General features: G+C 35.7%; 1 protein-coding gene across 1 annotated transcript in view; it reads right to left on the reverse strand.

The window, feature by feature from the left end:
- Positions 1 to 4096: 4096 nt before the first annotated feature.
- LOC148279585 (dopamine receptor 1-like) overlaps positions 4097 to 14735 on the reverse strand; it is a 383623-nt gene continuing 372984 nt past the window's right edge. Inside the window, exons 6-9 of the mRNA XM_088229703.1 lie at positions 10239 to 10548; positions 8695 to 8934; positions 6439 to 6686; positions 4097 to 4745 (exon numbers count right to left, since the gene is read on the reverse strand). Coding sequence (XP_088085829.1) covers positions 4432 to 4745; positions 6439 to 6686; positions 8695 to 8934; positions 10239 to 10548 — 1112 coding nt within the window. The 3' untranslated portion in view covers positions 4097 to 4431. The remainder of the gene's footprint in view (positions 4746 to 6438; positions 6687 to 8694; positions 8935 to 10238; positions 10549 to 14735) is intronic.

The following is a 14735-nucleotide window of genomic DNA, read 5'->3' on the forward strand; positions in this document are numbered from 1 at the left end:
AGTGTTTTTTTGCTATATAAATCATCAATGTACTAAATGATTGACATGCGCTGCGATTTCTGCATTAATGCAGTACCCTATACACCGTTATAGCGGGGAATATAAAAAGACTCTTAAGAATATTCTTCTGCTTCATTTGTTACCTTTTTTGGGAAGAAAATATGTTTTTTATTTAATATGATAGATATTTATTATATTTTTGGGATAGAATCAAGATATGTGTGATATTAAATAATTTCATGTACAAAGGTACGTCTCATTAAATTATAAAGCTATTTTTACACGCTTACACGCTTACATACGTTCGAGTATGTATATTTATTTTATAATATTGTTACTACAATATTTATTTTTAATATTTTAAAACCATATATTATGCATATACGAGTATATATTATGCATATAAACAATTTCTACGCTATATTGCTTTTTATCCGCAGTTTGGAAAGGTTTTTTTTTCTGATAAAATAGTGTGTCTCGAGCATTTTTCAAAGTTAATGCAGCTATCATTTACCGTAAGAAGTTGTAAAATTTGTGATATAAATAATTGAACAAGACTAAACGTTATGTTTCCCGTGATTTTTCCGTAGTATGTTTCAGTATTTGATCTAGTGAAGTATTCTTCTTTTCTTCTTCTTCAGCCTTATTCTCTCCACTGCTGGATGGCGGCCTCTTCCAAACGTCTCTTTTTTCCTATCACCCGCTTTCATCATCCATGATTTACCGGTAAAAGAGAATCTTTTCTGTGGCTTTTTAACGCTTATTTTGTTTGCCCATGGTCTCCACTTTATTATTCTGGGTTTCTACCTGCCATCATTTTGTCTCGCCAAATGTCCTGCCCACTGCAGCGACTTACTTCTCCATTTATTACTCTGTCTCTTAGACATACACCGAGCATCTGTTTTTCCGTGGATCGTCACGTGAATTTTAATTTCTGGCTATTTTTTTGTGTTACACACATGGTCTAGTCCGGCAATAGCACGATTCATATACTTGTATTTTAAAGCAAAAAAAGACTTCTTTATTTTCAAAAGTATATTTTAGTTTGCCCAACTTAGCCCTAATTTTTTTGGTAACTCCGCTGTCTGGTTATCTTTACCAAGTTTGACTTTTTGTATTAGATATATGTATTTATCAACCAATTCCATTTTATTATTGTTAATGAAGGTGTCTCTCTCTGTTGGACTCATAATCTTTGTCTTATGAATATTGATTTCCAGACCAATCCTTTTTGAAGCTTTATGTAGTTCCATAAACATTTCACCTAGTTTATCCGTGTTTTTACTTATGACCATTATGTAATCTGCGAATTCGAGGGGACTCAAGTGCATACCATTGATCTTTAAATCATTATTTTCCCAATTTAGGGTTTTAAATACATCCTCCAAGGAAAGGGTAAAGAGCTTTAGTGATATTGTGGCCCCTTGTCTGACACCTTTTTCTATTTTTTTAAATCAGTTTTTATATCCTCATCAATCCTCACATCCATAGTAGCGTTATCATAAATTAATTTTACTAATCTAATGTATCTAAAATCAACTCTGGCATTTTGAAGTGCTTTAAAAACAGTCCATTTATCAACTTAGTCAAACGCTTTTTGATAGTCAATAAAAGCTAAATGTAGTGTTTTGTTATATTTGGTTGATTTTTTATAAGTCGTCAAATTGATTAAATATGGTATCTAGTTCCAAAGCCTCTGCAACAGCCTGCTTGTTCTACATGTTGATAAGAATCATTTTTTTGTGTCAATTGGTTAGTTAGAATTTTTGTTTATAATTTATAAAGGTGTGATAGTAGACTGATTGGTCTATAATTTTCGAGGTTATCACTGTCGTTTTTTTTAAACAATATTTTAATTTCTGCATTTTGCCAATCGTCAGGTATTTTTTTCTCTTCCTTAATATTTATCAAATAATATTTTTATGGCTTCTGTTAGCTTTCTACTACCTAATTTTAACACTTTGCCAGTAATTCTGTCTTCACCTGGGCTTGAATTTTTTTCATATACTTTAGATAATATTAAATTTTGTTGCGCTCAATTTCCGGCAATTTTTCTGATGCAACATTCATTTTAACACCTCTTCTGGCACGTTATGGTTTATATTTGATGGAAAGAGTTCCGTGTAGAATGTTTCTATTATTTTTGTGATTGATTCCTTATCTTTTACTGATTTTCCATCTTTTTTTTTTATTTTTATTATATTTTGGTATACCGCGTGGTTCAACTCCCTTTAATACTTTCATGTTTTCTATTGTTTGGGAAAGTATTTAGCGATTGCATTATATTGAACATGATAACAACTATTGTTTATCATGATTTATTTTTCATTTATTTTATTTCGCGTAATTTGCGTTATTTAAAATAGTTTTTTTAATTTTAATTGAATTAATTCTGTACATTAAACTTATTGCATATTTTTTTTAAATTAAAGACTTCAAATAAAACTATATCAGAATGTTGAAAAATTAATCAAATAAACTTTTGTTTCCGACGTTTATTTTCAAAGTTTAGACCTTTGAAATTTTAGTATTCCAATCAACTTGTTCCCTTATTTTTTTTAACAACCAGCGGATATTGAATAATTCCTACATAATCTCATTCCTTTATATTTCCATTGTACAACCATCGATAAGTTTTATTTTAAACATAATGTTTTGAAAGTAAGGTATGATAATTATATTCTAACTCCTTATGTTAGGTTGGATCAATACATTATTTTAAGATAATTGTAATATTTTGAAATAAATTAGGCGTGATTATGTGAGCCAGCACATTTTCTAAAGTACGCAATATTAATTTAATGTAAGGTACATTATTTACAATTAATTCAAGGTTCTAACGACAATATCCTACATAAAATTTTTTAGGAAGATCGCATGTTACTAATATATACATAAAAATTAAACAAACGTCTGAAAATATATAACATATTATAAAGCAGCTCATTGAAACGAGTAAAAACGTTTGGAACCTGTAAGACATTATTTACGTTGTAGGTGTCATGAAAATAGAAAAAAAAGCAGAATATTATGCATGAATGCAATGCAATAGGACATTTAGAGATTTACCTATAATTGCTGAAATCGCAAACTCGAATTCTTAATAAATAAAAACTGTATTTGCATAGTTGGTTGTAAGTGTTCTACGAAAACCATTGACAATTCTATGCAGAAATATAAAACTACAAATATTTGTATCAAATTTTCGATACCACTCAGTTTCTTAGAGACCAAGCTAGGCTGCTTTTGCGGAGGTAAAATATATACTTGGAAATGTAGAGCCCGAGCCCAGAGCGTCTCAGGCATGACACCAAAAGAGCAATATTAAAGACATTCTATTGAAAATCATCGGCGAATCTCTAACAGTCTGACTGCTATACAATTCAGACAACTTGTGGAAGTATAGGAATAACCGTATAATAATAGGCCGTTTTCACACCACAGTAAAAATCCACCCGGCACGATAAAATAACATAGAAGATACTCATTTTATAATTAATTTTATTTATTTGGCCTCATGGTGCACAAACCAGTAGGTACACCATGAGGCCGACTATTCTCCACTCGATTTCATATTGCATTTTTTGTACCTGTGAAAACTAAATAAATAAAATAAAAGAAGCCTTTACCGGAACTTTTTTTTCCAATATTATTTTTTTTACATTAATTCAACAAGTAAAAAAAAAACAAGTACCCACTATACGTTTTTGGAATGCCCCACATTGATGTTTTACATATTTGGTACGTTTAATATTAATATGAAAGAGAAAGTAAATAATCTTAACAATGTTTTGAGTTTGGCAACATTTTTGTAGACAAAAACTGAATTCAACCCTAGAGGGTCCCTAGAGGGAGCTTTTAAAATTAACATATTACAACAGAGATAGAAAACATTCAAGAAAAGGAATAGAAGTTTGCCAACATCAACAAATAGAAGAATTGATGGAATAGAGTCAAAATTGTGAATGTTACACAGTGTGTAAAATTGCCATTTAAACTAGCCAATGACAAGTCATTAGCCGTGTACATGCCTAGACTTCCATTTCCTTCTCTAAAATGATCTCTATCTCTGTTGTAATATGTTAATAGTGAATAATTTTTGTTTTTTTTTTTTGGTTCAAGTATTTTGAAGTCGTGTTATTCCATATTTACGAGAAAAATTAGGTTGCAGTAAATAGACAACAATTTTTTTTGGAATCCCGAATCGATTTTTATACAAGGAAACTCGTTCAGCGTTGTTATTTTTTCGTACACTTTTTTTGCACGACAGCGCAATTTATAAGTATCCACCCACCCTTAATTTAACCGTGCCATGTGGATTGGGACGATACGTGCGAAACGGGCCACAGTCGGAATAGTTTCCTACACTACATCGACCGAGTCCAACAGGCCGCTGAAGCTGGAATGCTGGACGGGGTCCGACGCCTCGGGTCAGATCTGGCTGTCCTTCAAGTTCCGGACGGACTCCACGGACGAGCGCGGCGTGGCGCCCGCGAAGGAGCATTCCCTGAGGGATCCGCTCCTGCGCACCACCAGCGTCTTGGTGCCGTAGTCCGTCACGAAGTTGTCGTTCCTGGCGCCCTCGCGCTGAGCGCGCACGGTCCGGTAGCCGCAGCACGGCGGGTAGCGCGCGGTGAGGATCCGCCGGAAGGCGTCCCGGAACTCGGTGTTGAAGATGGAGTAGATGATGGGGTTGAAGGCCGAGTTGGAGTAGCCCAGCCAGGACAGGATCTTGAACACGAGACCTGGAAGTATTTTTAAATACGTTTTATTTTTCACGCGAAGACAGAGCTGTATGAGACTTTAAAAAAAAATCGGTTTGGAAATTAATATTGATAAAACAATGATAATGAGTCCAACGAGGAATGATATTTTCATTTACAATAATAACATCAGAGTGGTTGATCAATATCCATATACACCTAGGGCAAACTTAGTAACTTCAACCAGACAACAGAGTTACTGAGAAAAAAGAACTAATTGGAGATGCTTCCGGCAAGCTCTAGTACATTTTTTAGCGTGAATAAGTATGCTTTAAGTCTTTGAATCGTGTAAGTATATTGCCAGTAACGACAAACTGACTTAAACTGAAATGAACCTAACAATCCATAAAAATGCAAATGCTCGGTGTTTGTTTAAGAGTTACAATAAAAAATTAAAAAATTAGGCGCAGTCTAGAGTTATAGATTTATCGTAGATCGTACAGCAAAATTAAAATGGCAGCAGGTAGGTCACTCGGCGAGACATAATTATGAAAGGGGGACATACGAAAAACTATGGATATGATCATTGGCAAACAAAAGAGGTGCTGGAAGGCCACAGAAAAGATGGGCCGACGACATTGCCTCGATAGCTGGTAAAACATGAATAAAAAAAACGGGGGATGGAAGCGAGTGAAAACGTTTGGAATATTGAGATCGATAAGGTATTCGGATCAAACTAACTCAAATGAAATCTAGAACTTCAACCAAAGAATCACTCCGGACATTTTTGAGTAAAATAATAAATCTTGAATGAACGTAAAGAATACACGTTTTTGATTACTTCTGTGTTCTGGTAAAAATGAATATCACTTAAAATCATTGAGACAACAGGCAGTTTCATTTTCTGCAATTTGGTCATCGGATATTGATATTATCCACTGTTAAGTTTTAAAACAGTCCAGTAATTAACGCGAGGCGATAGTTATCTGCAGCCGACATGAAAAATAAAAATTATATCAGCAATACTTTGAGTTTGTCAAAATGTTTGAAGACTGGATTTCATCTTCTAGGGAGTTTATTAAGATTTACATTTTTCAGAAAAAAATAAGGAAGTTCCTTATGTCCGGAATGCCCAGTTTTTGTATACAAACATTTGGACAAGCTCAAAATATCGTCGATTGAACTAACTGGTCCAAAAAAAGTTGTGATTGAAAAACCTTTTTAAAGTCAATAAAGGTTTCAGCGTTTTAACCGAACAAAAATCAACATAAAGAAGAATCGAGGAAATATGGATGTTCAAACATTGATAAAGTGGTTAAAGTTACACCGTGCGTAAAAAAGCCACTTTAACCAGCCAATGACAGATCATAAGCCTTGTAAATATTTATTTATTTAACATTAATTGTAGTTAGCATTACCTCACAGGTCATGTGAATATCGGTGGAATAACACGACGAATGAAAATTTGACGAATAGAAAATAGATATCTACTAAGCTGCCGACATGTGCAGAAAAATATATATGTTCTATCTCCAGAAACCGTATTCATCAGGCGAATTGCCTTATTAATAGGTGTATTCTGTTTTTTTTTTTAATTTGTACTACTTTCAGGTGTCCAAAATAATACACGAGATCCTGCTTGAGAAAGCTATTGGCAACAAACGAACTGATTTATTTCAACAAAAACAACTGTTTTAATAAATACGTAATAGCAAAGGTTATATCTTTAGCTTACCAGGAATGCAAGTCTTGCAGAAGGCCGCCACGATGTTGACGCAGAAGAAGGGCACCCAGCACACGAGGAACACGCCCATGATGACGCCCACCGTGATGGCGGCCTTGTGGTCCGACACGTGGTAGGGAGACGACTGCACGTGCGTCTGCACGCGCGTGCGCACGCTCTTGGTGCGGCTGTCCGGCAGCTGCACCGTGCGCGTCACGGCGCGGATCGACTTGACGTGCTTCTGCGCGTAACAGTATAACCTGCGATGGAGTGCGTAATGGAGATAGGTTAAACATTTTAGAGAATCCAATACATTGCATTTTGGATTTAGTTTTTTCAAATTATTTTTTAACTCTTGTGTGGCTGGCTGTGATGTCAAACTACTCTCTTCTACATACAATACAAGACGTGATACATCTTTGTTTTTTAAAAATATTATGAAGTTGTTTTTTTTGTAATCTTTAAATGCACTTCTTATAAGCTTCTTGCTTACTTCTTGGGAAGCAAAGAGTCAGAAAATTAGTTGAATAATATAACTTAATTTGTACATTTATGTTATATACTTACATACTTATACGAGTATATTATGTACATATTTATTAAATTATATTTATACTTATACATTTCATTCATGCTTACTATATCTGCGTATAGTTTTGCAAATACGACCCTATATTATAATTATTTTTGCCGCAACATGCCAGTTCCTTAGAACAGGCATTGCCAATATAGAAACCGATAGATCCTCTCAAGTATTCCGCTATACCGCACTCCTTCGCTTGCTTGATTTTCCCTTAGTGTTTAAGTAGACTATTTGTTTGTAATTTTGCTCATGTGATTTTTCGAATAAATAAATAACAACAAAGAGGAACTGCGATTCTTGGTAACAAAGGTCTACGATGTAGGCAAGGGAAGCAATTTGCTGCTGGATGTCAATGATAAATCGAATTTGATGGTTTTTGAAAGAAATGAAAGTATGACTAAATGTGAAATCACTGTGAATGGAGTGTTATACTAAAACAAATAGAGGAATTTGCGTATCTGAGAAGTATGTTTACTAGGGATGGAATGACCGAGAACGATATTGAAATGAGGTGAGTGTCAGGAACAGAGTGAACGGTGCACTTGAATCAACCTTGGCAAATAAATGTTTGTCGCAAGAGGCAAATTTGGCTGTTCACAATGGAATCCTGGTGCCGACCCTGATGTATGGGAGCGAAGTGCGGACTTGGAAAAACAGGTGTGAAAGTAGGCTGAATGCTGTCAAAGTGCGATCTCTCGGGTGAATGTATGGTAAAACTATGTACGATAGATGCACAAATGTTGAAATCCGTTCATTGTGTAAGGCTGAAATAACCATAACCGAAAAAATCAAGAAAGGAGCTCTGCGCTGGTTTGGATATGGAGTGCAAATGGACAGCTAAAGAACGGCTAAGAATATTAACAATGCGAATGTTGATGGATGCAGAAATAGAGGAAGACCGAGAAAGACATGGCACGACCAACTCCAACAAATACTTGGAGATGGACATGTTAAAAGTCGGAATAATCGACACGCGTGCATGAGAAGATGTATGATTGTAGATGAAGCGAGATCTGTATGCAAATACAGAGTGATATGGCGTTTTATCATCTCTGCCTACCCTCACGGGGAAACGACGTGAAAGTTTGTTGTGGGTTTTTCAAATTGATATTTTCACACCGGATTTGTAACAGTGTAAAATTTGTATAACTATGCTGGATTTTAATACAATTATTTTATCCTTGCTACACGAAGAATTAATGTTACGCCAATACAACAACAATAAATATATAAGAGAGAGCACGGAGATTTAACTCATTACAAGAAAGGCAGAGACGCTGTTCTGTGGCCGGTATTTGTGTGAAAGAGATTCAGTCGATTATTGACAGTGATGGGGGATGCAAGCTTGTAAGTTGATCCTTTGACCGGCGAATTTATGATTTTAATTAATTTTGCTACAACAGGGCTAAATAATATATTTATTTTTATTAATTATGGAAAAATAATTGTTAAACAGTATGCTTCCTTTTTTGATTTTTCTAATGTCTTCGCTATAGAATAATCCATCTCTTTCTTGTTATTTAACACAGTCTATTAAGAGATCGAAATTATAGTTAATTTGAGCAGCTAGATCCCTTCACGGTTAATATAATATAATAAGCGAGATTAAAAAATATTAAACGAATATAAGTTATAACAGTATAAAAATAAACTTTTGTATAATTCATTTAAATATGCATATATACCTGCAGTAAATACCAATCATGACCACGCAGGGCACGTAGAAGCTGATGCAGCTGGACACCACGGCGTAGGAGGGTGTGAGGTCCAGGGCGCACGTGGGGCGCGGGGGTGACGGCAAGCGGGCCGCTCCCTGCGGCCTGTGGAGCCCCAGGGAGATGGGCACGAAGCTGATCAGCGCCGCCAGCAGCCAGATGGTGGCGATGGTACCCACCGCCACGCGCCGGGTCACCCATCTTCCGTACCTGGGGAGACAACGCGAGATAGCTATTATACAGTTGAGACGATGGCACGCCCCGCCACACGGCAGGTCCAGAAACGTACAGAATGTACAGAAAATGGGGGCCATTTTCTGTACATTCCGTGGTTACCTTCAACTGCCCATAAAATAAAACTAATTGTCTATAGTACGAAAATTTAAAAAATAAATTAAAACAGTTACCCAGTTACAGAATACAGTTCTTTTACAGCTCTTTTACAGTTAAAACAGTTACAGAATACAGTTCTTTGTGTGAAAAAGAGCCGGAATCCTTGACGGGTGTTTTGGTCGTAGATAAAAATCATCGGTACGGTGCGGTGGTTGGTGTGTCCACCTACCATGCTCGAGGTCCCGGGTTTGATTTCTGGGAAGGTTGTCACGAAATATTTGTTTTAAAAGAGGTGTTTTTACACAGTTGTATTTCATTGTCCCTGGACTGGCCCCTGAAACGTAAGACTAATCCACTCACCTTCCTGTAACGGATGATCAAGATACGCTGCATTTAATTTAACGAGTGTTGTGCTCTATGCATCATCGGGTGTGGTATGGTGATGGCGATAATTTATTAATATGGTTCAAAAGCAATTAACAATACATGAGACATTTGCATAATAATCGCAATTCGCTAAGTTTAGATACTGTTCATTAATTATAATAATTCTTAATTAATTCAGAGAATTCTTCTTTTTTTTTAACTAACGGAAATTGTCCATTTAAATAATTCAAAGAGTATGAATAAAACAATATTAAAATAGTTAAAACATTAAAAATATAAAAAAAGCACCAAGACCTTGACCTTTTATTTAATGCTCGTTTAAATCTCTGTAAACTTAAACCGAAAAAACCCAAATCTTGTAATGAGTTAACAATACGACAAAGACGGGACATTGAAGAATTAATGCCATAGTTAGTTCTATGCTGATCGATGAACATTGTTTTTCAACCTACGAGTTGGAATACGGTGTTTTTTTTATCCCGGTAATGATGGCACATCGATTATACCATTTTGTATACCGAACATATATATATGGAGTCAGTATTTTTCTACGTTTTTGTAGACTAAAAATATTTATTATATCAATATTATCAAGGTATCATCAACTTATTAACAAACAATTTATTACAATTTTACCTAATAAACATACGGGATTATTAGATTTCACAATTTCAGTTTCAGTTCTCTTATAATTATTAAAAGTATCGTTCAAAAAATGATGATCGATTGTCATGATTAACTACTTCAATTAAATCTAGTCACAGTCAAAGGCTCGTTGGAAAGGAAGCGCATACCTGAACGGGTCCTTGATATGAATGTATCTGTCCAGCGAGATAGCGCACAGGTTGAGGATGGACGCCGTGGAGCACATGACGTCACAGGCCACCCACGTGTCGCAGAACTGCGCGCCGAACACCCAGTAGCCGAGCAGGTCGTTGACCCCCGCGAAGGTCATGACCGTGGCGGCCACGAGCATGTCGGCGATGGCGAGAGAGGCCAGGAACAGGTTGCCGATCCTCCGCAGCCCGCGGTCCGTGTAGATGGCCACGCAGACCAGCACGTTGCCGGCCACGGACATGAAGATCAGCACGGACAGGAATATGCCTGCGGGAGGTAAAGAATATAACAAAATCGACATATTTACTGGTTCTCCAAATACATAAGTAAATTCATATCAGTCTCCTAAATCCCACCACTCGCGGTAACACTTTATTTGCCGCGGGAAACTGCCAACACCGTCTTCTCTTTATCAATACTAAGAATGCTCAGGCTTTATGATGAAGTGCCCGAAGACAACTTGTTTGGTTTGGTATTCTTTTGAACATATTTTAACAACAACAACAAACCATCACGCCGTTTCCCCGTAGGGGTAGGCAGAGAGGATAGAACGCCATAACACTCTATCTTGGCATACAGACCTCGTTTCCTCTACATTCATACATCTTCTCATGCACGCACGCCGATTATTCCTACTTTTGACATGTCCATCTTCAAGTATTTGATGGACTTGATCGTGCCATGTCTTTTTCGGTCTTTCTCGTTTTCTGCATCCATCAACATTTGCATCGTAGATCCTTTTAGCCGTTCTTTCGCTGTCCATTCGCTCTACATGTCCAAACCAAAGCAGCACCCCTTTCTTGATTCTGTCAATAATGCATGTCTCAGCCTTACACACTTCACGGATCTCGACATTTGTGCACCTATCATACATGGTTTTACCACATATTTGCCTGAGGGATCGCATTTTGACAGCATTCAACCTACTTTCATCATTATTTTTCCAATTCCATACTTCGCTCCCATACATTAGAGTTGGAACTAGAACTCCGTTGTGAACTGCTTGTTTAGCCTCCTGCGATAAACATTTGTTTGCCAAAGTAGATTTTAGTGCACCATTCACCCTGTTCCCGGCACTCACCATCCTTTCAATATCTTTCTCGGCCTTTCCGTCCCTAGTAAACATACTTCCCAGGTACACAAATTCTTCTACCTGATTCAGAATATCTCCGTTAACGGTGATCTCACATTTAGTTATATTTTCGTCCCTTTAAAAAACCATAACTTTTGATTTATCAACATTCATAAGCAAATCGCTTTTCTTGCATACATCGTAGACTTTTGTTACCAAGAATCGAAGGTCTTCTTTGCTGCTAGCAAGAAACACGGCATCATCTTTATGTTCCTAATGACTACTTTAGACATAGACAGCTTAAGCTGTTTTATCTTCCTGCTTGCAGAACCAACCTGCCGATGGCCATAATGCCAGTAGGAAGAGCAATGTCTTTACTCAACCGTATCTCTTCGGATATTGACATCTTTTATATTAGTGAAAAAAAGTTCAAAGAGGATTGCATTCTTTCTCTATAATTGCTGGGTATTTTTTATTTTTACCATTTTTGTATATTTAAGTTTAAGTGTTCATTTTTTCGTTTTATGTATGCATTGAATTTTTTTGTTATGTACATAAACGTTTTTAAAATAAATAAATTGAAAATCCGCATACAGAAGACAGTTAACAGTTATACCACTCATTTTTGCTCCATTCTTAAATTATTCAGTTCTTTCATACAGTTATCAATGTATATGTTGAACAACCATGGTGACATTACACATCCCTGTTTGACTTCTTTCGGAATATTAAACCACGATGTGAATGACGCATTCACCTTCACACATGCTGTGCTGTGCTGTCCTTATACAGTGACGCAACAGCCCTTGTCAGGTTATTATTTACTCCATACTCCGATAAAACCTTCCACAATTTCTCTGTGTCAACTCTATCAAATGCCTTTTGCAGATCGACAAATGCGCAAAAAAGTTTTTGATGTTTAGCCAGAAACTTTTCTGTCATATTTCGCAGAGCAAATATTTGATCCATACATCCTCTTCCATTCATAAATCCACTTTGTGTATCCCAAACTCGTTCTTTAGTCACTTTTCTTACTCTCTCAATCAGTATTCTGCCATTAATCTTTCCAACAGCGCTCAAAAGGCTAATAGCTCTATAGTTTCCGCAGTCCACCCTAGAGCCTTTTCCCTTGTAAAGAGGCATAACAACAGCTCTCTTCCAATCAAGGGGAGTGTATTTTTCCTCTAAACATAGGTTAAAGAGCTTATGTAGCCATACAAAAATTATTTCTCCACCCGCCTTTATAAACTCTGTGGCAATGTTATCATAACATTGCGCTTTCCCATTCTTCATATACTTAATCGCATTTTTTATTTCTTCCATACTTATCTATTTCGCATCGTCATCTGCATTTATGTTTACTTGAGAAGGTGGTGCGCTGGCTATATTTCCTGTGTGCGTTTCGTACACCTCCTCAAAATATTTCTGAGATCTTATTATTGAAATAATTCATAACTACTTGAATACCGATCCTAAGGTCTCTGCTATACCTTGCTTGCAGTGAATACAGCTGGCTACCAAAGTCGTATAGAACAGTGGTCCCCAACCTTTTTGTCGCCGCGGACCGGTCAACGTTTCATAACTTTACCGCGGCCCACTGGGGACGGGGAGGGGGGACAGGATTATTCAGTTTCAGATATTTTTTTAATTTTCTTTTGACGTCATGGGTATTTTCAATATTTTTAGGTTCAACGAAAGGTTAAAAGTATTTTTTTTCCAAGAGAAAGAAGAATTTTGTGAATGCTTGAATGGTTTATTATCGGGATATTAATGTTATTCTGATATCTTGCAGATATATTAACTTGAAAATTATTTATTTATGTTCTTTTAAAGTTTTTTTTTATTTTGAAGTTTTATGTGTTTTGATGCAATGGTAAATAAATGAGAATCCTAAGCTTGCTTCATTGAAACGCGATGGTTCCATCTGGGGGTAATAGGAGATTGTGAGACCCGAAGTGTCTTGCTTATGTCCAGTTTCTTTTTTTCTTTAGGTTGCTGTCAGTCAGCGCTGAAGAAAACCCCGTTTTACATAGATAGGATGTCGGAAATGGCAATAGGAATTAATTTTCAGTCATTACAGCACTATGATCAATTTTATAGGCATGTTCGATTTTTTAAAGTAATTTTGATTTTTAGGCAGAGCCTTGCGCGGCCCAATACCATTTGGTCCACGGCCCGGTACCAGACCGCGGCCCGGGAGTTGGGCCTCTGCTAGAGAATACCAAAAAAAATGACAATATTAGTTTTTTAAATTACTACTTGAGGAGGTACGTGGAAGGCGAAAAGAAAGAATTTGTTCTACCTCAGATACGGTACTATGTGTAAATGTTTATTATTATGTTTTGTTTTCATTTCGTTGCATAATATACTTAACTTGCTGTATTATTTCAATTTTTTGAACATAATATCATTACTTATTACTGTATTATAACTAAACCTTTATGGAATTATTTTTTTTAACAAAATGAATTTGCCCCAACTCCCGGGAGTCCCAAAACTATTTTTTATCGTTTAATAATAATAAAAATCCATTATGGGTAAATATATAATATAAACAATACTATTATGTTGTATATTTGATTATGTTAGAACCTAAGTTAGTGTAATTTATATTTAAATATTTATGTCTGAATATCTTTTTCAAATTGTATTCTTTGGATTTTTATTATTTTTTACTCATATCTTGTTTTTCTGGATTGTTATTGTATTGCACCACATGTCATTATATTTGAATCTAATTAATTTTACTATGTATTTTTTATTGTTAATTGTTATGGCTTGACACGGGCACAGCCTAAAAAGCCTTAATTAGTTCACATATATTTAAACGATTGTAATTTTGAATTATTAAAAATATAACTAAACCGGTCGATTAGTTAAAAATTAAAAATAGAAGATAAAACATGTTTTGTCAAATCACTAAATTACATTTAGTGATTTGAGTTAACGTGACTGTTTGCAAAGACTAGAAAATTAACTCTACTAAATATTTTAGCCGTCTTATGAAAGTTTTATTGATTTAATTGGCATTCACTTCGTTATACTTCAAAGTTTTTTTTTGTGAATAGTAATTCAATTTTTTTTTTGAAAAAGTAATATTAACAAATACTTCAATTTTGGTGGCCATTTTTAACGAGTTGTAAGTCAGTATTAGGAAATGATGGAAATCAAGTTGGGATAGACTGGGGTTCGAACCTCAGACCTATGATCCGTGAGTCCGCAGTACTAGCCACGGGACCGCAACCCGATTCAAAAGTATGTTTTACCAACTTTATGGAACATTTTAATCAATATTTAAATACCCCCGTCTCTCCTCCCTTAACCGCACCCACTCGCCCCTCATTGTGTACATTTAATATATTGTATGTAAGTTTGTCATTAA

The sequence above is a fragment of the Micrasema longulum genome, unplaced genomic scaffold (assembly GCF_059751315.1).
Source record: "Micrasema longulum isolate JH-2025_06_02 unplaced genomic scaffold, ASM5975131v1 h1tg000698l, whole genome shotgun sequence".
Classification (NCBI taxonomy): domain Eukaryota; kingdom Metazoa; phylum Arthropoda; class Insecta; order Trichoptera; family Brachycentridae; genus Micrasema; species Micrasema longulum.